At 46.7% G+C, this 20,983-nt stretch overlaps 1 protein-coding gene across 1 annotated transcript; it reads left to right on the forward strand.

The window, feature by feature from the left end:
* Nucleotides 1-420: 420 nt before the first annotated feature.
* LOC311235448 (uncharacterized protein) lies at nucleotides 421-5,117 on the forward strand (the record flags this gene model as incomplete). Its single annotated transcript, XM_084322909.1, has 5 exons — nucleotides 421-545; nucleotides 1,029-1,122; nucleotides 2,647-2,806; nucleotides 4,094-4,243; nucleotides 4,936-5,117. The coding sequence occupies 5 exons, from the start codon at nucleotides 421-423 to the stop codon at nucleotides 5,115-5,117; spliced, it is 711 nt and encodes a 236-aa protein (XP_084179035.1).
* Between the last annotated feature and the right edge of the window lie 15,866 nt (nucleotides 5,118-20,983).

Here is a 20,983-nt window from a genome sequence, read left to right on the forward strand (position 1 = left end):
TAGCGCAGTGTTGCACATTCGCCACAAGGTGGCGGCATTGGATCATTTATCAGATTGAAAACGAGTTAAGAGTTTTCACTCAAGTAGCAGAGCGCAGTACCGCACATACGCCACAAGGTGGCAATGTTGATCTATTTATCAGAACGAACACTGATTGTGTTCCCATTTTTTATTTGAGTTGAGCAGGGATTTAGGACATTTTTATTCAACTACTCTAGTTATCTGTACTGTGGTTTTTGGTGATTCCTAATACACTTTCACACAGGTTTCTTGACTCGCAGTATCGCTACGTGCCACAGTCACTTCACAACACACTTGAAGTCCATGGTGACTGTGGATATTACTCCGCTACATGAATGTTCTTTCCTTTCTTACGTATCTCTGCAGGTCTATAGTCAGGCCTCTTAACAACCTGCTGCCATGTTTGCGTGTGAGGACCCAGCCGCCTGGAGGGAGCTGTACGGTAAATACTGGGAAGTGCTGGAGGCCAAATCCCTCCGGAAGAAGGGCAAGAATTCTGGCAAACTACTGGAACTGGATAAATGGTGATTACAGTCTGAGAGATCTGTTCACAACCATGACTCCAGTGCTGTATTCATTCATTTTACTCTGTCCATTCTATATTACTCTTTTATTACCGTCTATTTTAAAATAGTCTATATTATGTGTCAGTGATAATCAAACCATAAACAAAGGGGCCTATTGCGATGTTAGAGCCTAATATGAAAAAACTAGGTGATTTGGGGTTCTGTGTCTTACCTTGACTTTGTCTATTTTGCTGCTATCTATTTCATGCTTGTTTTATACTTATTTTATGTCTGCAATTTATGCATTGCTCTTGATGTGATTTGGTGTTCTGTGCCTTACCTTGACTTTGTATTTTTTGCTGCTGTGAAGCACTTTGAGCTGCAATTCTTGTATGAAAGGTGCTATACAAATAACGTTTATTATTATTATTATTATTCAATTTAACCTGATCTAGTCAGAAGAAGAAAGGCATGTGACCTCTGACCTGTGTCACTGCCCAGGTATCAGGAGGTGCTGCCTGCTGTCATCGCCAGTCGACCCACCAGATATATCGCTCGGTCAGAGCTGATTAAAATAATGGAGTGGAAGCTCACTGTAAGTATAATGCCTCATCTCCACTAGCCAGGGTTTAGCCGTGCTGTGGCCTCATCTCCACTAGCCAGGGTTTAGCCGTGCTGTGGCCTTATCTCCACTAGCCAGGGTTTAGCAGAGCTGTGGCCTAGTCTCCACTAGCCAGGGTTTAGCCGTGCTGTGGCCTTGTCTCCACTAGCCAGGGTTTAGCCGTGCTGTGGCCTTGTCTCCACTAGCCAGGGTTTAGCCGAGCTGTGGCCTAGTCTCCACTAGCCAGGGTTTAGCCGTGCTGTGGCCTCATCTCCACTAGCCAGGGTTTAGCCGAGCTGTGGCCTTGTCTCCACTAGCCAGGGTCTAGCCGCGCTGTGGCCTCGTTGTCTCTAGCCAGGGTTTAGCCGAGCTGTGGCCTCGTCGTCTCTAGCCAGGGTTTAGCCGCACTGTGGCCTCGTCTCCTCTAGCCAGGGTTTAGCCGTGCTGTGACCTTGTCTCCACTAGCCAGGGTTTAGCCGTGCTGTGGCCTCGTCTCCACTAGCCAGGGTTTAGCCGCACTGGCCTCGTCTCCACTAGCCAGGGTTTAGCCGTGCTGTGGCCTCGTCTCCACTAGCCAGGGTTTAGCCGTGCTGTGGCCTTGTCTCCACTAGCCAGGGTTTAGCCGTGCTGTGGCCTCGTCTCCACTAGCCAGGGTTTAGCTGCACTGTGGCCTTGTCTCCACTAGCCAGGGTTTAGCCGTGCTGTGGCCTCGTCTGGCACACCGTGTTGTTGTTAGAACCTGGCCAAACCTGGCTGGATCCTCGGCTGAGACAGCCACCTTTCACAAGGTGAGCCAAAAGCCGGCTAGGAGCATTGTATCATCGTGGTAATCATGTACATTTTGAAAAGGTTGCCTAGCAACCGGAGAGGTTACAAGAAACACAATGGAGACACAAACCCAACCGTACCATACCATGCTGCTAGACCATGGCTAGGCCCAGCCAGGCTGAACATAGCTAATGATGAGATGAGACAAGATATTCCTTTATTGAAAAGAATAATCGGCATGGGGGAGGGGAGGTACAGGTACACGCAGGGTAATAGTAGAAAGACATAAATATAGGCAATAAAATTTGATCTGAATATACAAATATGATGAAAAATAAACAGTGTAAACAAAGGTGCAGATGAGGGTCTATATGCCTTATCGGTTAAACGTTATGTAATGAAGATGAGGCACAAGTTATACACATTATAAAGTCATAATAATCCCACATGAGCTCAATACAGCCAGATATTATACCATTTCTGAAATATGTTTAGTGTGGAAATAAGGCCATCAACTCTTTCCAGATATCGTCTACCGCCGGTGAGCAGCACTCGATACAAACCGCCCTGTCGGCTCTCTCTCTCTCCCCTGATTGGCCCCATGTGTTCCCTCTCTCTCTCCCCTGATTGGCCCCATGTGTTCTCTCTCTCCTCCCCTCCCTGATTGGCCCCATGTGTTCTTTCTATCTCTCTCTCTCCTCCCTGATTGGCCCCATGTGTTCTCTCTCTCTCCTCCCCTGATTGGTGCAGAGGGGGAAGTTCCGCCCTTGGCAGCAGGAGCTGGTGGCCACCAACACCAAGTATGCGGTGGATGCGTGTTCCAGGATGGCGTTCAGCCTCCTCCCCGACACCCAGGCTGCCATCGCGGAGCTTTGCCTCCTCAAGGGCCTGGGCCCCGCCATGGCCTCAGGTGGGTGCCACACGCCACACACTCTCTGGTCTGTTGATACTGTGGAACTTGTGTGTGTGTGTCCTCTCAGTAGATTAGTCGGGAAAACAATTCACCCTGGATAATTGTCTCAGTGACCCTCGTAATGGACTGACTTATTGCCTTCTCATTAAGTACGCGGGAATAAAGAGCTTAGCCGGCAGGACCGAGCGTCTGTGAGGCTCCAGGCTCTGTTTGGGGTGTAGTTAATATGCAGGAAACATATTGACCGCGCGTGGTCTGGGGGCCACAGTGGTTGCGTTCACACTGCAAGTCTTACTGCTCAATTCTGATTTATTGCTTAGATCGGATTTTTTTTCTCGTTTGTTTGGCTGTTCACATTATGAATGGTAAATGGTGCATTTATATACAGCTTTTATCCAAAGTGCTTTACAATTTGTTCCTCACATTTGGGGGAACAAGTTGCTCAGGAGGTAGAGCGGTCGTCTGGTAGTCGGAAAGTTCCCGGTTTGATTCCCCTCTCCTCCCGGCAGCGTGTCGAAGTGTCCTTGAGCAAGACACTTAACCCCTAACTGCTCCCGATGAGCAGGTTGGCACCTTGCATGGTTGAAAACATCAGACTCCATGTGATTTGTGCCATTAAAAAAATTTATCTGAGTCACATATGATGAGCAAAGAAATCAGATTTGGGGCTACTTTCGCCTGCAGTGTTTTTTCTTTTTTTTTTTTACTTTATTTAACCAGGAACTCCCATTGAGATACAAGATCTCTTTTGCAAGGGAGACCTGGCCAATATGACAGCAATAACATTTGCAATATATCAGACAGCAATAAAATGTGTGATACATCACACAAGAACATAATAAAAGTGCATGTATACAATATACATTACATCACATGTAAACACAAAAACACAAAACAGAATAGTCTACATAATAGTAAAAGTGTATGACAGTAAAATACAGGGTAATACAGTAATTTTGCAGTTGGGACCCGACTACAGAAAGCAGCGACATTCTTCTTGTAGGAAGTTATGTAATACAGATTTAAATTTGCAGAGCGAGACCAGGGTATCTAAGTGGATATGGTCCTGTAGCCCATTCCATGCCCAAGGTGCGAAGCTTGAAAAAGCTGTTCTTCCTAGTTCAGTGTGTATTCTCTTTTTATTTTTATTTTTTAAGTAGCCATCTTGTGGACCTGGTATGGTAGCTGCTAGAGGCTAAGCTAATTAGATTGGAAAGATATAGGGGAAGCTTCCCTAGGATGTATCCAGTGTAGCGTGGCCTGATGGTTTGTTTTGATCTGCAGCTGTGCTGGCAGCCGGGGCGCCGGACCAGGTAGCGTTCATGGCTGATGAGGCAGTGGAAAGTGTACCTGGGCTGAGGCTCCAGAACACAGCCAAGCACTACGCCCTCTACCTGGACAAGATGGTGGAGTGCATACAAACACTCAACGAAGGTGAGGTAGTGGCTGAGAGGTTAGGTTGGACTTATTGCAGTAATACTGCTGTACTTTCCAAGTATGTAACCTGTACTGGTTTACTGCAGTGCCTGCATGTGTATACTGTTATGTGTATGTATACTAGGGCTGCTTGATTATGGCAAAAATCACGATTATTAAACACGATTACTCACTCATTTGAAAACATCATATGACGACGACTCGATTAGTTTTACCTTTCTTCTCGACCAAAGTCATGTCTTTCTGTCATCTTCTACAACTTACCAAGGAGTCCAAGGACGCTTAGAAATAACTGGAGAAACGCACTGTGGCCCCTCCTCCCTCTCAACACCAGCTTAAACTACTGTTTGGGCTTGGTGTGTGTGTGTGCGCGAAGGAAGGGTGTGCTGCATTTACAACATGAGACAGAATGAGAGCAACACGGCATGCTGCACAATAATAATTTTACCTCGATTATCTTGTTTTCATGATTGTGGGAAACCAAAATTGAAAATTGAAACTGGATTAATCACCCAGTCCTAGTTTACACTGTCTCTCTTTGCTGTGATGAGAAAGTAAAAAGACACCGTTGATCATAATCTAGTGAGAGTTGAGCTTATTTGCGTTTGTTGTTTTATGAAGGCTCTTTTCAACATGTCGCTGATGTCTGTCCTGACGTGATGTCTGCTTCTCCTCCTCCTCCTCCTCAGAGGACATCCAGCCGGACTGGACGCCCCACAGGGTAGAGTTGTGTCTGTGGACATGGACGGTAGCCAATCAGCTGCAGATCCCGCTCCACCTCTCGGTCGACGTGACGGGCAGCGGTGTCCATGACGACAAGGACGACGAGGACTCAGACCAAAAACCCCGTAAGAAGAGGACGACCAAGTGAACCTTTATTAACCCTTTCACTACCACTACCACTAGTGTGGTTCAAGTTCAAGTTCCTTTTATTGTTATGGTTGTGAAAGGGTTAACCCTTTGTCGTGTGAAGCGTGTGAAGGTTCAGTTCGGCTGACATTGAGTTGAATGGGATGATGCCTCGTTTGAACAGGTTATTACCTCGGATGTCAGAATCATCTGCAATGTGTTGCCTTGTTAACTAGCTAACGTTTGATATATTGGTATATATTTCCTCAGATAGCTTGTATATTTAGAATTTTAATACAGGCTTCAATAGAACTGACACCAAGCAGAGCATAGAACAGAATAGCATTAGTAGTATTCTGATGTGATGATGACCCTTCCTTCTTTTATAATTTCCTTGAAAACTACCAGGAAATAAACTTAGGTTCAAGCTGTTCCCTAGCAACACAATTTCACTCAAACAGTCTATAAAACTGAAAAAGTAGACTCATATAAAATAAATAACAATTAAAACTTTAAAAATGTATAACACAAAAACAGTCTCCCTTTTCCATCTCTTCCCAGTTAATTCTTTATGTTCACTGATACAGACCAAGCCGCCACAGGAATGACAATGTCTTTACATTTTTTTTAAATAAAATCAGTGGCATCCCCCTCTTTCAGGTTTAATATTCTTATTGATTGAAAACTTTATTAACAGATTGCAGAATGGGTACAATACAGTACAGCTCAATACACACAAGGATGCAGACCAGAGAAAGACTTTCGTCTTGTTTACATCAGGATCCCCCATTTTCAATTCATCAGGACATATATGACATACAGATAGACAGTACTGCTACATCTATACATTTATGACATACCAGATTTGCAAATACAGTACTGTTTGTGATACAAAAAGAGTCCAGAAAAGGGAGTATATACATTTGACGTAGAAACTGTACATTGGAGGAGGTTGGGTGGGGTTGTGTGTGGGGGGGGGGGGGGGGACTGTACAACTGTACAAGCAAAACTACATTGGGATATTGACAACCATACTAGGTAATTTACATTGGGGGGGGGGGGGACTACAAACAAGCAAAACTGTACATTGGAATATTGACCTTAACCTTTAACATTTCAACATAACAGCACCAGGATGGATTATGGGACTGGAGACCCCTCCAAGCATTGATAGTTGCATGTCGGGTCTGTTTTGTTCTCAAAGTTGTTTAGTTTTAGTTTTGTTTTCATTGGCCATTTAGCACATTGAAAATTGTTTATTATATTCAAGGTTTCTTTTCAAATGACTACCATATTTGGGGATAAATACTTTTTTTTGGGGTGGGTGGGTGAAAGTGCAAGAACCCCTGAATCACTTTTTCAACACCTTTCTATAAAATAAAAACAAACAGTTGATCATGCTGGTGGGTGGGCTGCGTCGCGGTCTCATCAGAAAACGTAAAAATAAAGTACTAATCTCGAGGATAAAAGGTACATAATGTACGTTAGGTTATAGCCATACGTATATATATTTACGTAATACTATATTTATGTTTTGTATCGGCGAAAGTCCCAAAGGAAAAACGTTGCAAAACACCTCCTGGAGTCTAACTAAAGATGCTGGCTGGTGATCGTCCAGTGACTCTTTGTTCTAGTTCTTGGTCTATAGAGCTACAATAGGCTGCTTGATACGTCCTGCGGCAGGACTCCTAATCTTAAGGACTCCTGCCTTAAGATAACCACATCTTCAAGTACAGTGTCGCACTGGGAGAAGGCAACTTGGCCTACTTGTTGTCGAGCACCAGTTCAGAGCAGCCGCTGCATACTGTAATGTCATCATAAGTTGACCTATAAACTAATTATTCCTAATTCCTCTGTAGTGAGCGGTGTTTGGTGAGCCGACCACGTGACATAACCTGTCTGACCAGGATCTTTTGTGTGTTGTTGGGTATTAAATATTGTCATTTGATTGTACGTTGTTTATTTCATGTTATTTTATTGACCGTTACACGAGTGAGGGATTCGCCATGTTCCAGAAGATTGCTACTGGTGTTGCAGCTGAGTGAGTCCGCTTGACTTGCGCTATATACGAACAGTGTTTGTTTGTTTGTACAGTGTCCCCCCCCCCCCCCTCAATGTACAGTTTTGCTTGTATATACAGTGTGCCCCCCCCCCCAACCACCTCCAATGTAGATTACCCAGTATGGTTGTCAATATCCCAGTGTACCCAACCCCCCCCACCCAACCTCCAATGTAGTTTCTACGTCAAATGTATATACTCCCTTTTCCTGACTCCTTCTGTATCACAAACAGTACTGTATTTGCAAATCTGGTATGTCATAAATGTATAGATGTAGCAGTACTGACTATCTGTATGTCATGTATGTCATATATGTCCTGATTAATTGAAAATGGGAGACCCTGATGTAAACAAGACTAAAGTCTTTCTCTGGTCTGCATCCCCTTAACAATTGTGTGTATTGAGCTGTACTGTATTGTACCCATTCTGCAATCTGTTAATAAAGTTTTCAATCAATCAATGTACAGCCCTCACCCAACCCCACCCCACCAACCTCCTCCAATGTACAGCTTCTACGCCAAATGTATATACACTCCTTTTCTGGACACTTTTGTATCACAAACAGTACTGTTTTTGCAAATCTGATATGTCATAAATGTATAGATGTAGCAGTACTGTCTATCTGTATGTCATATATGTTATGATGAATTGAAAATGGGGGACCCTGGTGTAAACAAGACGAAAGTCTTTCTCTGGTCTGCATCCCCTTAACAATTGTATGTATTGAGATGTACTGTACTGTACCCATTCTGCAATCTGTTAATAAACTTTTCAATCAATCAATCAAAGCAGCTGAGGGAGTCCGCTGACTCGCGCTCTGATCAAACAATAGCGCAGTGTTGCACATTCGCCACAAGGTGGCAGCATTGGATCATTGATCAGATTGAAAACGAGTTAAGAGTTTTCACTCAGGTAGCAGAGCGCAGTGCCGCACATACGCCACAAGGTGGCAATGTTGATCTATTTATCAGAACGAACACATGCATTGTGTTTCCATTTGATTTGAGTTGAGCAGGGATTTAGGACATTTTTATTCAACTGCTCTAGTTATCTGTGCTGTGGTTTTTGGTGATTCCTAATACACTTTCACACAGGTTTCTTGACTCGCAGTATCGCTACGTGCCACAGTCACTTCACAACACTTGAAGTCCATGGTTTTGATTGATTGATTGAAAACTTTATTAACAGATTGCAGAATGGGTACAGTACAGCTCAATACATACAATTGTTAAGGGGGTGCAGACCAGAGAAAGACTTTCGTCTTGTTTACATCAGGGTCCCCCATTTTCAATTCATCGTAACATATATGACATACAGATAGACAGTACTGCTATATCTATACATTTATTATGACATACCAGATTTTCAAATACAGTACTGTTTGTGATGGTGACTGTGGATATTATATTACTCACGATACCTCCCGTACACGAGCACGTGCACTGAGGCCATTGGTGAGACCGTTCTTTCCTTTCTTACGTATCTGCAGGTCATTATAGTCTCAGGCGTCAGGCCTCTAACAACCTGCTGCCATGTTTGCGTGTGAGGACCCAGCCGTCTGGAGGGAGCTGTACGGCAAATACTGGGAAGTGCTGGAGGCCAAATCCCTCTGGAAGAAGGGCAAGAATTCTGGCAAACTACCTGAACTGGATAAATGGTGATTACAGTTCTGAGAGATCTGTTCACAACCACGACTCCAATGCTGTATTCATTCATGTTACTCTTTTATTACCGTCTATTTTAAAATAGTCTAGATGTTGTGAAGGATCAGATTAAACCGAATATATATATTTATTTATGGATATATATTTAATAGTATTTGTATATCGTTTGATATCCCTTGTATATTCCTTGTACATATACACTGAATATCCCTTTATTCTACTACAGCCCATAATAGTTCATTCTCTTATTGGACAAAAGGACCAGGCGCCAGGGACAAGCCCCTGGCGTTCAAGTTCAAAGGTACCGACGAGACATGCCTTTACTAGCCTCAGCTCCGCGCAGGAATACGGCTACCGAAAGCAGAGCGGCACTACTTGTCCACTGTGCATATAAATATGGCGCAAGAAATGTAGAATTCCTCTTAGTCCTTTACCCTTCTACCCAACTAAGTAACAAGACGTGAAGCTTCACCCCACGATACCGCGTGCGGTGTAGTACGGCCTGTTTGGCCTTAGAATAGCAGTGAGACCTCGTGCGAATTAATAGCTGAATTGCCAGAGTTTGGCACCGTATTTCTATTAAGTAATAATAGTCTATTATGTATGGTGCATCGTTCGGTTAGAGTTCTAAAGTGAGCAGCACCCCCATCGTTTCCTCGCGTTATCTAGAGTCTTAACCAGGCTGGGCAGACCACGCGTGGTGCTTTCATCCGAGGAGTTCTGGGCGAGGACAAGTGGACCTGCACATTGGATTACCTACCCCGACGACTGCTGAGCCCTATACGGCATGGAATATCTATTTGCTTTGGTGCTTTGATTTGTGGAGCGGATAATCGCCAACACCGGTGAGTGTTGGATTTACCCCGAGAGGAGCCAAGGTGAGACGGCGCTCAGACCAGACTGAGGTCGCCTCGCTTCTTCTTCGTTGTGGACCGACAGCGACAGCTACAGCTATCGTCTACAAGAGAGCCCAAGTGTATTCATCTGTGGATCAAGGTTCCACGGGCACTGTTTTCTGTACCTGAATTCTCCCTGGAAATCGTTGACCAGACGGGATACAGCCGACGGCTCTCCTACCCCCCTTACTGGCTTACAACCGGCGGGACCCCTTCAGTATATTATCCAGCTATAATCATTAAGTGACCATCGCTATAATCCCCTAAGAGCCAGGTTGTATACTTGCTTCCTGTGTAACCAGAGATTGGACATTCAGTGTTGATTTGCATACGAGTATTCATTAGGGCTGGGCGATATGACGATATTATATAAATATCGGGTACAGTTCATTAACGATACACTTTTTTAACGTATCGTGGATATCGTGATGTTTTGCCCAAGAGGATTGTGTCGCGTCAATCTGGTCCACCCCGTTCAAACTTTTGAACAACGCCGCTCCCACACACACACTACTGCATCAAAGTTAGTACGTATGATTAACAAAGGCATTCGTTTTGTGGCATCAACATTATATAGTTACACGTTATATAGTTACACATCAGCGTATTTACCCAAACATAGCAACGTCCAATGACGACATAGATAGCAAGCGTTACTGTTCATATCTCAGTCCGTGCCGAGTTGTGCGTGCCCATTCTGCGGTCTGTTAATAAAGTTTTCAATCAGACAGATGTATGGAAAGGCTTTTATTATAACATTTGTTGCAGTAAAATCATTATGCCTCGTTGTCATGCTGCGGTGCGCTAGTAATCACTCGTCGGCTGCGGTGAGCTGTTGTTGTTGTCGTTGAGCTGAGCTCTCGTTAAAATCAAGGAGGGCATTCAGGAAGTAAAAAAAGAATAGCGCTGCTTGCCGATTGGTGCTAAGAACAGCAGGGCGGGTACAAGCGGTGTGACGTAATTGGCAGACTCGACTGTCAATCAAAATTATTATGTTGCCGGCTGAATGATTGAACGAATGAACGTTATTAACGATTGCAGAATGGGTACAATACAGTACAGCTCAATACAACAACAGTGGACTGACTGGAGGATGAAGACCAGAAAAAGACTTTCGGCTTTTTTACATAAGGGTCCTCCATTTTCAATTCATCAAAACATTTAGAGACATACAAATATACAGTAGTTTCATAAAAATGCAAAAATCCTATTGATTGATTGATTGATTGATTTAAAACTTTATTAACATATTGCAGAATGGGTACAGTACAGCTCAATACATACAATTGTTAAGGGGATGCAGACCAGCGAAAGACTTTCGTCTTGTTTACATCAGGGTCCCCCATTTTAGATTCATCATATTTCATATCTAAATTATATAATATCTCATTGCTAAATATATGCAATATATAATCTAATAATCCAATAATCTAAATCTAATATATAATATAAAAATGCTAAATGCATGGGTATTTTATTTTGTCTTTAATGTTAGCTTGCAAACTCAAATACTGTCTTGGTAAGCCTCATAATGAATTGTTTGGGGAAAAAAAGAAAAACATCGTGATGCGTATCGTGTATCGCCGAAAGGTCAGAAAATATCGTGATATCATATTTAGGCCATATCGCCCAGCCCTAGTACTCATTTGCCTTACAAGAGCATTCAATTCAAATCATAAATGTAATAAGTAATTATTATATGTACCTTTTGCTATATATTAAATATTTGACTATTACCTTTGTGTGGACCTGATTTCATATGTGGGAAAGTGTTCATCATACTTAGATATCGTGTACTGTATGGCCAGTAATTAAAGTACATAAAGCGGTAGTGGTTTAATGATACCATACTTATCAATACAGTCAGGGAATTGTACCCCTCAGTTACAATTGGTCCTTCGAGCCGGAGGGTAATCAGTGTAATATTAATATAGTGGTATTAATATTGAAATGGCCTATGATGAACACTCCACGAAACGGTCCTCCTAAAGTAGAACGCCCGCAACGTAGACGACAGCCACCTCAGTACTTAGAGGATTACGCTGTCAGTAAACTACCTAGCCTTCTACAAACAGTAAACGCAGTAAAAGTAGAAAGTAAAATTATGTCCAACAACCCTATCAACCAGGATACCCCGACCACAGAGGCCCTAGTGGGTTCTAATGTAACTGACCAAGCTCACGGTGGGGACCAGGAGGGAACTGACACGACTTTACCCCCCGCCAATACCGAAGAAGTAGTCCCCCCAGAGCTCCGGGAGGAAGACAACCCTCCAGAGGTGGAACTCTGCACGGAACAAGATGAGGAGAGCGCCGAGGAGATAGAGCTCCAGGACTCCCCAACGAGTACAGTCAGGAGCGGCTCACCTCTACAAGCGTCTTCCCCCAGCGAGGCGGAGAGGATGCTGTCACAGGCGTTCCTCGTCAGCCTGACAGCCTCTACCGAACGCGATCGACTCCAGGGTGAACGCGATCGACTTCAGGGTGAACGCGATCGACTCCAAACATAGCAACGGAGTGAAGAAGAGCACATACGCCTGGAGATGAGACGCCTTCAGACGGAAGAGAATATGGCAAGAGACCGGTCCGACACCCAGCGTGCCGCTGACGGTGCCCAAAGAGAAGCAGAGCGCGACATCGCTCTCATCCAGCGCGAAGCCGAGCGCGACAGACTACAGGGCGAGCGCGACAGACTACAAGCGCAGCTAATGGAGCAGCTGATCACCAGGGCAACACCCCCTCCCTCCACAAGGGGTTCCAGAGCCTCGTCAAGACACACGTCAAGGGCACCCTCCCCTAACCGATTAGGCGACCTTGAACTCGACCACCAGAGAGAGTCTACACCCCCCTCCGAACTCCTTCCCCGACCGGTCCAAGTGAGACCCAGCTACAAGGAAGGAACGGCGGACACGGCTGAGAGGCTAAATAAACGACTACAGGATCTAGATGACCTGGCAGAAGAAGAAGAGGGAGAAGAGGAGAGTCAAGCCCGACAGCAGCACATTACTCCACAGGACCAGGAGGTCCAGTACAGCCCAGGCTATACCCCCGCGGCTCTGCGCTACAGACCCCCGACTCGACTCACGGGTGAGCACGACGCACGACCAGTCCCGAGGAATAGCACCTGGACCAGCGGGCCATGGTACCCTGCCAGTACCAGCCCACCGAGAGGCGTAAGAAGAGACTCGCCCAGGAGGCCTCTCTTCCAACGCTCACCGATGTGCCAGCCATCCATGGCGTCATACATTGGCACACCGACGTTTCCAGACTTCACCCATGAGAATCGAGCACAGTACACGGAGCTCCGGATGTGCTTAGAGACAATGATGGTGGATGTCGCTGATGAACGCCACAAGTATGCAATATTATTGAAGCACCTGAAAGTGCCCCGAGCGCACAACATAGCGCTGGCCTATGCCACCTCTACGACCCCATACACCGCGGCTCTAGCAGCGCTGGACCAGAGATATGGACGTATATGGGATTACGTAATACAGGAGATAAGGCATATTGATCGCCTACCCCCAGCAACAGACAATCGCTCACTAGACGACCTGTCTATAAAAGTACAATCCCTGGTAGGGATGCTGGGGGCGCAACGAGAAAAGGGTATGCACGAACTATACGCAAACTCGAACGTCGAGAGGATTTTAGAGAAGCTGCCGCCCGCCCGACAGGAGCGCTTCAGGCGGCAAAGAGACCACCGTGATCCTAACGGTCCCGAGCCATCCCTCCTAGATTTAGTTGACTTCCTGGCGAGAGAAGTCAGCAGCCTACGGCTGGATACGTTCGTGCGGAGCACGCCAAGCTCCAGAGAGGGACCTAGGAGAGTAAACGATGGCCGAAGATCGGTGACTGTCATGCACCAATCAGAATCAGTACCGAGCAGCAAGAACCACAGTACCCCCTCGACGAAAGAGAAGTGGAAGATGGTGTGCCCGTACTGCGAGAAGGAACACTGGTTGTCACAATGTGACCAGTTCAAGAAGATGACCGCTGAAGAAGTAAGTCACTGGATAAAGTCCAACAGGCGCTGTTACCGATGTGCGCGCAGTCACATGGCAGCCGAGTGCCGCCTAAAGAAGAAGTGTAGTCGGTGTGACGGAGCCCATCTGGATGTCCTACACGACAGTAACAAAAGAAAGCCTGCACCATCCAACAGCACAAAGGCAAGTGTTATGTACATTGACCCCGCTAGCAGCAGCGGCGCCCAGGTGCTCTTAAAGGTGGTCCGTGTAACCCTGAGTTACCAAGACAAGATCATGGACACTTACGCCGTCCTTGATGACGGGTCAGAGAAGACCCTTCTCCTCGCGTCCGCTGCGGCCCAGCTGGGGCTACGGGGGAGCGAGAACCAGATGACTATTCGGACAATAAGACGAGATCTAAAGACGATAAAGGGCGAGAATGTCTCCTTCACTATCGCAGCAAGCGGGCAGCCAGAGAGACGGTACAGGATTACTAATGCTTTCACCAGCCAAGAAATAGGACTATCGCAGTACACCTACCCCATCGCCAAGCTGATGGAGAAATATGTGCACCTGCGTCAACTTCCTATCCCGCTCATAGACGGCGCCACCCCGACCCTGCTGATAGGTTCCGACCATGCAGACCTCATAGTCCCGATAGACCGGGTCCATACAGGACCCAGAGGTTGTCCTGCAGCAGTCGAGACCCGCCTAGGATGGACGTTACAAGGCCCCCTCGCCAAGTCTCTTAACCGAACAGCAGCCACCGGCTGCCTCCACTCCAGAGCGACAGAAGGAGACACCACACTCCTGCAGCATGTAGAGAGGCTATGGACACTAGAGACAATGCCCTTTAAGAACGAAAAGAAAGACATTTGTTCTAAGGAAGATATCTACGCTATAGCCCTCCTCGAGCACGGGACAAAGAGAGTCAACGTCAGCGGAGTGATGAGATACGCAACTCCACTCCTGAGGCGAGAGGGAATGCCCACCTTTCGTGCTACAAAAGAGGCGACGGAGCGGTATCTATTGAGCACAGAGCGGCGCCTAGCCAAAGACCCCGCTCAAGAGGCTGTGTACCGCGCTGAGATTAACAAGCGAATCACAGCAGGACACATAAAGAAAATTGACTGGCGACGTCGTGCGCTGCTCCGCGCCTCCAGCAGCGACCCCCCAGTATTGCGCAGCCTCACCCCAGAGGACCCAGCAGCAGATGAAGAGGTCCGACAAAGTGTGACAAATAGTTTCTACGTGGACAACTGTTTACAAAGCGTCTCGACGCCAGAAGAAGCCGAGGCTCTCCTACTCAAGCTCCGCGCCTCCCTGATCAAAGGCGGCTTTGATCTCCGGCAGCGGGCCAGCAGCGACCCCCCAGTATTGCGCAGCCTCTCCCCCGAGGACAAGGCAGCGAGCAGCGATACTTGGATGGCGACCATCCCAGGAGAAGCCCAAGAAATGACACTAGGACTAGTCTGGCGCTTCAAAACAGACTCGCTCCATTATAGACACAAACCCCTGATCAAGGAGCAGGGAAGGTCGACGGCAATACCGACCACCAGACGGAGTGTATACAGAACACTCGCCAGACAATATGACCCGTTGGGATGTATTCTACCTTACACCACCCGGGCAAAGATGATTGTAAGAGCGCTATGGGACAAAGACCAGGGCTGGGACGATCCCATACCCGAACACCTTGCATCCACATGGAGAGAGTGGGAGACGGAACTCCGCTCACTCCCCGGTGTTAATATACGCCGCAGCTACTTCCCACCCACAGTGAGGCCAGAGACATGCAAGATCGACCTGCACGTATTCAGCGACGCCTCCGAAGTAGCCTACGGTTCGGTGGCTTACTTGCGTGCCCAAGAGGAGGGAGGAGAAATACATACTGCTTTCATCCTGGCTCGCTCAAGAATAGCCCCACGCAAGCAACAATCTATCCCGCGCCTAGAGCTCTGCGCAGCCCTAGCAGGAGCGCAGCTCGCCACGTTAATCCAACGTGAACTCACCATTCCGGTGCAAAGAACAATCTTGTGGTCAGACTCCATGACCGTACTCACATGGATCCGGTCTGATTCGTGCAGATACAAGGTCTTCGTGGGAGTCAGAGTCACCGAGATTCAAGAGTTAACAGAAGTAACCAGCTGGCGGTATGTGGACACCAAACACAACCCAGCTGACGTCATCACCCGGGGAATGTCCCTGGATGACCTCACCCGTCCCAACCTCTACAGTGACGGGCCAGAGTTCCTCAAGCTCCCCGAAGAAGAGTGGCCTACACCCACCCCACGGGAGGCGAGCAAAGAGGAGGCAGAGAACAAGAAACCTATGTTCTGTGGGTTGACACACACACTCGTCCCCACAGACCCGGTTCTAGACGATTGCCTCACCCTAGAGGGTGCGCAGCTAAAGACATTTCTGTGGCACCACCCAGAGGTTCAGCCCACAACTGACATTTCAGCAGCTGACTACGAAGAAGCAGAACTCCTTCTACTACAACAAGCCCAGAGAGACTCGTTCCCCGATGAGCTAGCTTGTCTACAGGGAGCAAAACCCGTCCCATCAGACAGCAGACTGCTTCATCTGGCCCCCGAGAGCGACGCCCATAATCTCATCAGAGTGGGTGGTCGTCTGCGGAGAGCCCCAGACCTACCGGATGACGTTAAGTACCCGATAGTCTTGAACAGCCGACACAAGGTCACAGAGCTGATCATAAAGAAATACGACGAGGATGTGCACCACGCAGGGGCAGAGAGAGTCTTCGCGGAGATCAGACGTCGTTATTGGATACTGCAAGGGAGAGAAGCAGTGCGGCGCTTCCAGCGAACCTGTCTAGACTGCCGTAAGTGGCGCGCGCAGCCCAGTATACCCCGGATGGCTGACCTACCTCCCTGTCGCCTCCGACTCGGCGACAAGCCCTTCCACTCCACCGGTATGGACTGTTTTGGCCCGCTGTATATAAAGAGAGGAAGAGGAACCGAGAAGCGGTGGGGTATTGTATTCAAATGCATGACCACCAGAGCGATACATATCGAACTCCTTCCAACCATGAGCACAGACTCATTCCTTATGGCCTTCCGAAGATTCACATCACGGAAAGGAAAACCGTCTACATTGTTGTCCGATCACGGGACAAACTTCAAAGGCGGAGAAAGAGAGCTGAGAGAGAGCTTCCAAGCTATGGGCCCAGAACTTAAGACCCACCTCGCTCCATCCCAGATTGACTTCCAGTTTAATCCCCCGAACGCACCTCACTTCGGTGGAACCTGGGAAAGAGAAGTACGTTCCATAAAGACAGCCCTGTACGCCGTGCTTGGGGCCCAGACTGTGGCGGAAGAAGTCCTAATGACAGTCCTCACGGAGATCGAGGGAGTATTGAACTCAAAGCCCCTCGGTTACGTCTCAAGTGATGTAGCAGATGTCGACCCAGTCACCCCCAACACCCTCTTGATGGGGCGGCTGGACCCCGCGCTACCACAGACAATGTACAGGCCTGAAGAAGCGAACGGCCGAAGAATGTGGAGGTACAGTCAAGTACTGGCTGATAAGTTTTGGAACAGCTTCCTACTCCACTACCTACCGTCTCTACAGACCCGCCAGAAGTGGGTAAAAGAGAGAGACAATTTGACAGAAGGAACAGTCGTCATGATCATCGACCAGTCACTACCCAGAGCTATGTGGCCGGCTGGCCGCGTAAGCAAAGTGATCACCGGTGCCGATGGAAAGGTCCGAGCAGCTGAAGTGCTCGTCCAAGGACGGACTTACACCCGACCCGTAGCGAGGCTAATAGAACTGCCAAGGCTCCCTGATACTATTGATGACGACCATGACCCTATGACTTTGTGAGTTGACTGACCCTTACAGCGGACATTGAGTAGTGGACAGTGCGGTTAATCTGTCTCTGCTCAGCTAATTAGGTGGGACTAATTAGGGGGCGGCTGTTGTGAAGGATCAGATTAAACCGAATATATATATTTATTTATGGATATATATTTAATAGTATTTGTATATCGTTTGATATCCCTTGTATATTCCTTGTACATATACACTGAATATCCCTTTATTCTACTACAGCCCATAATAGTTCATTCTCTTATTGGACAAAAGGACCAGGCGCCAGGGACAAGCCCCTGGTGTTCAAGTTCAAAGGTACCGACGAGACATGCCTTTACTAGCCTCAGCTCCGCGCAGGAATACGGCTACCGAAAGCAGAGCGGCACTACTTGTCCACTGTGCATATAAATATGGCGCAAGAAATGTAGAATTCCTCTTAGTCCTTTACCCTTCTACCCAACTAAGTAACAAGACGTGAAGCCTCACCCCACGATACCGCGTGCGGTGTAGTACGGCCTGTTTGGCCTTAGAATAGCAGTGAGACCTCGTGCGAATTAATAGCTGAATTGCCAGAGTTTGGCACCGTATTTCTATTAAGTAATAATAGTCTATTATGTATGGTGCATCGTTCGGTTAGAGTTCTAAAGTGAGCAGCACCCCCATCGTTTCCTCGCGTTATCTAGAGTCTTAACCAGGCTGGGCAGACCACGCGTGGTGCTTTCATCCGAGGAGTTCTGGGCGAGGACGAGTGGACCTGCACATTGGATTACCTACCCCGACGACTGCTGAGCCCTATACGGCATGGAATATCTATTTGCTTTGGTGCTTTGATTTGTGGAGCGGATAATCGCCAACACCGGTGAGTGTTGGATTTACCCCGAGAGGAGCCAAGGTGAGACAGCGCTCAGACCAGACTGAGGTCGCCTCGCTTCTTCTTCGTTGTGGACCGACAGCGACAGCTACAGCTATCGTCTACAAGAGAGCCCAAGTGTATTCATCTGTGGATCAAGGTTCCACGGGCACTGTTTTCTGTACCTGAATTCTCCCTGGAAATCGTTGACCAGACGGGATACAGCCGACGGCTCTCCTACCCCCCTTACTGGCTTACAACCGGCGGGACCCCTTCAGTATATTATCCAGCTATAATCATTAAGTGACCATCGCTATAATCCCCTAAGAGCCAGGTTGTATACTTGCTTCCTGTGTAACCAGAGATTGGACATTCAGTGTTGATTTGCATACGAGTACTCATTTGCCTTACAAGAGCATTCAATTCAAATCATAAATGTAATAAGTAATTATTATATGTACCTTTTGCTATATATTAAATATTTGACTATTACCTTTGTGTGGACCTGATTTCATATGTGGGAAAGTGTTCATCATACTTAGATATCGTGTACTGTATGGCCAGTAATTAAAGTACATAAAGCGGTAGTGGTTTAATGATACCATACTTATCAATACAGTCAGGGAATTGTACCCCTCAGTTACACTAGATATTATGTGTATCAGTGATAATCAAACCATAAACAAAGAGGCCTATTGCGATGTTAGATCCTAATATGAAAAAACTAGGTGATTTGGGGTTCAAGTTCCTTTTATTGCCACATGGCCAGGCCGGTGGAATTCGAGCACGGTGCAGGTGGTAGCTGCGACAATACACCACAGTCCACAAAGACATAAGAAGACACATGGAACATAAACATAACATAACAGCAGGGGGTAAAATTAGGAGGAGTTGGAGTTAAGTAATTGTATGGCCTTGGGGAAGAAACTGTTGTTGAACCTAACTGTTCGGCTGCCCAGTGACCTGAACCTCCTACCAGAGGGGAGGAGTTGGAAGAGGTGATGAGCTGGGTGCAGGGGGTCACTGATGATTTTTTTTTTGATCCACTTTTTCTCCCATTTTTCTATATTTTCTCCCATCCCAATTTCGTATCATCCAATTCAACCCTCCCCTGTCACGAACGCTGTTTCTTGCCTGCCACAAGCCGGCTGCAATGTGGACTAAGTCATACATAGCACAAGTCCCCTCCGGTACTTGAGGTAACAGCATAGTCGCATCTTTTCACCTGCGCAGCTCGATCTCTCAGTGGCGAGGAGTAACGCGTGGGAGGCTCATGCTGCCCCCGACACTTCCTGATTCTACTGCGCAGGCGCACCAACCGACCTGTAGGAGTCGCTGTCCACAACGCCCGATCCCCACCCTTCAGTTTCCCTCCCCGTAATACGGCCAATGTGTATTACTGCGGACGACCAGCTAAACTGAAAACAATGTGGAGAGCTGGATTCGAACACGCGAACCCAGCGTCTCCACATTGGTGGCGAGTGCCTTGCCCACTACACCACCTAGCCGCCCTGGGTCACTGATGATTTTGTGTGCGCGTGTGATGGTGTGATGTTTGTGTATGGAGTCCAGGGTGGGGAGTGTGCAGTTAATGATTTTGGATGCCCTTATGATGATCCTGTCTAGTCTGTGTAGTGTGTGTTTGGGTGTGTTGCCGTACCATACAGTGATGGAGAGTGAAATGATGTTTTGTATTATGGCTGTGTAGAATTGAATCATTAAAGTCTTCCTAAACCTTGTACTTCTTGAGTTGTCTCAAGTGGAATAATCTTTGATTGGCTGTTTTAAGTAGATGAGTGGTGTGATGATCCCAGTTGAGTTTATTGCTGATGTGTGTTCCTAAGTATTTAAATGTGTCTGTGGCTGAAATGGGTTGGTTATTGATGAGCATGGGTGTTTTAGTGGGTGTGATTTTCCGAAAGTCAATGATGAGTTCCACGGTCTTGCTTTCGTTGAGTATAAGGTTGTGTTCTCTGCACCATGTTGGTGTCCGCTCCACCTCCAGCCGGTAGTCATCCTCCTTGTTGTTGGAGATCAGCCCTAGGATGGTGGTGTCGTCCGCGTATTTCAGCGTTTTGACTGAGGGGGATGCTGATCGGAGGTTGTTTGTGTAGAGGGAAAAAAGCCACGGGGAGAGAACACACCCCTGTGGTACCCCAATGTTGGTGGTCAGAGGGAGAGAGGTGAGGTTGTTGTAGCGGACTACCTGTTTGCGGCCCTTCAGTGTGTCCAGCAGCCAGAAACAGAGGGAGGGGGCAATGTTCATGTTGGTCATGTTGGTCTATTTTGCTGCTATCTATTTCATGCTAGTTTTATACTTATTTTATGTCTGCACTTTATGCATTGCTCTTGATGTTTTGGTGTTCTGTGTGCCTTACCTTGACTTTGTATTTTTTGCTGCTGTGAAGCACTTTGAGCTGCAATTCTTGTATGAAATGTGCTATACAAATAACGTTTATTATTATTATTATTATTATTATTATTATTATTATTATTATTATTATTATTATTATTATTATTATTATTATTATTATTATTATTATTATTATTATTATTATTATTATTATTATTATTATTCAATTTAACCTGATCTAGTCAGAAGAAGAAAGGCATGT

The sequence above is a fragment of the Notolepis coatsorum genome (assembly GCF_963971535.1).
Source record: "Notolepis coatsorum genome assembly, chromosome: 10".
Classification (NCBI taxonomy): domain Eukaryota; kingdom Metazoa; phylum Chordata; class Actinopteri; order Aulopiformes; family Paralepididae; genus Notolepis; species Notolepis coatsorum.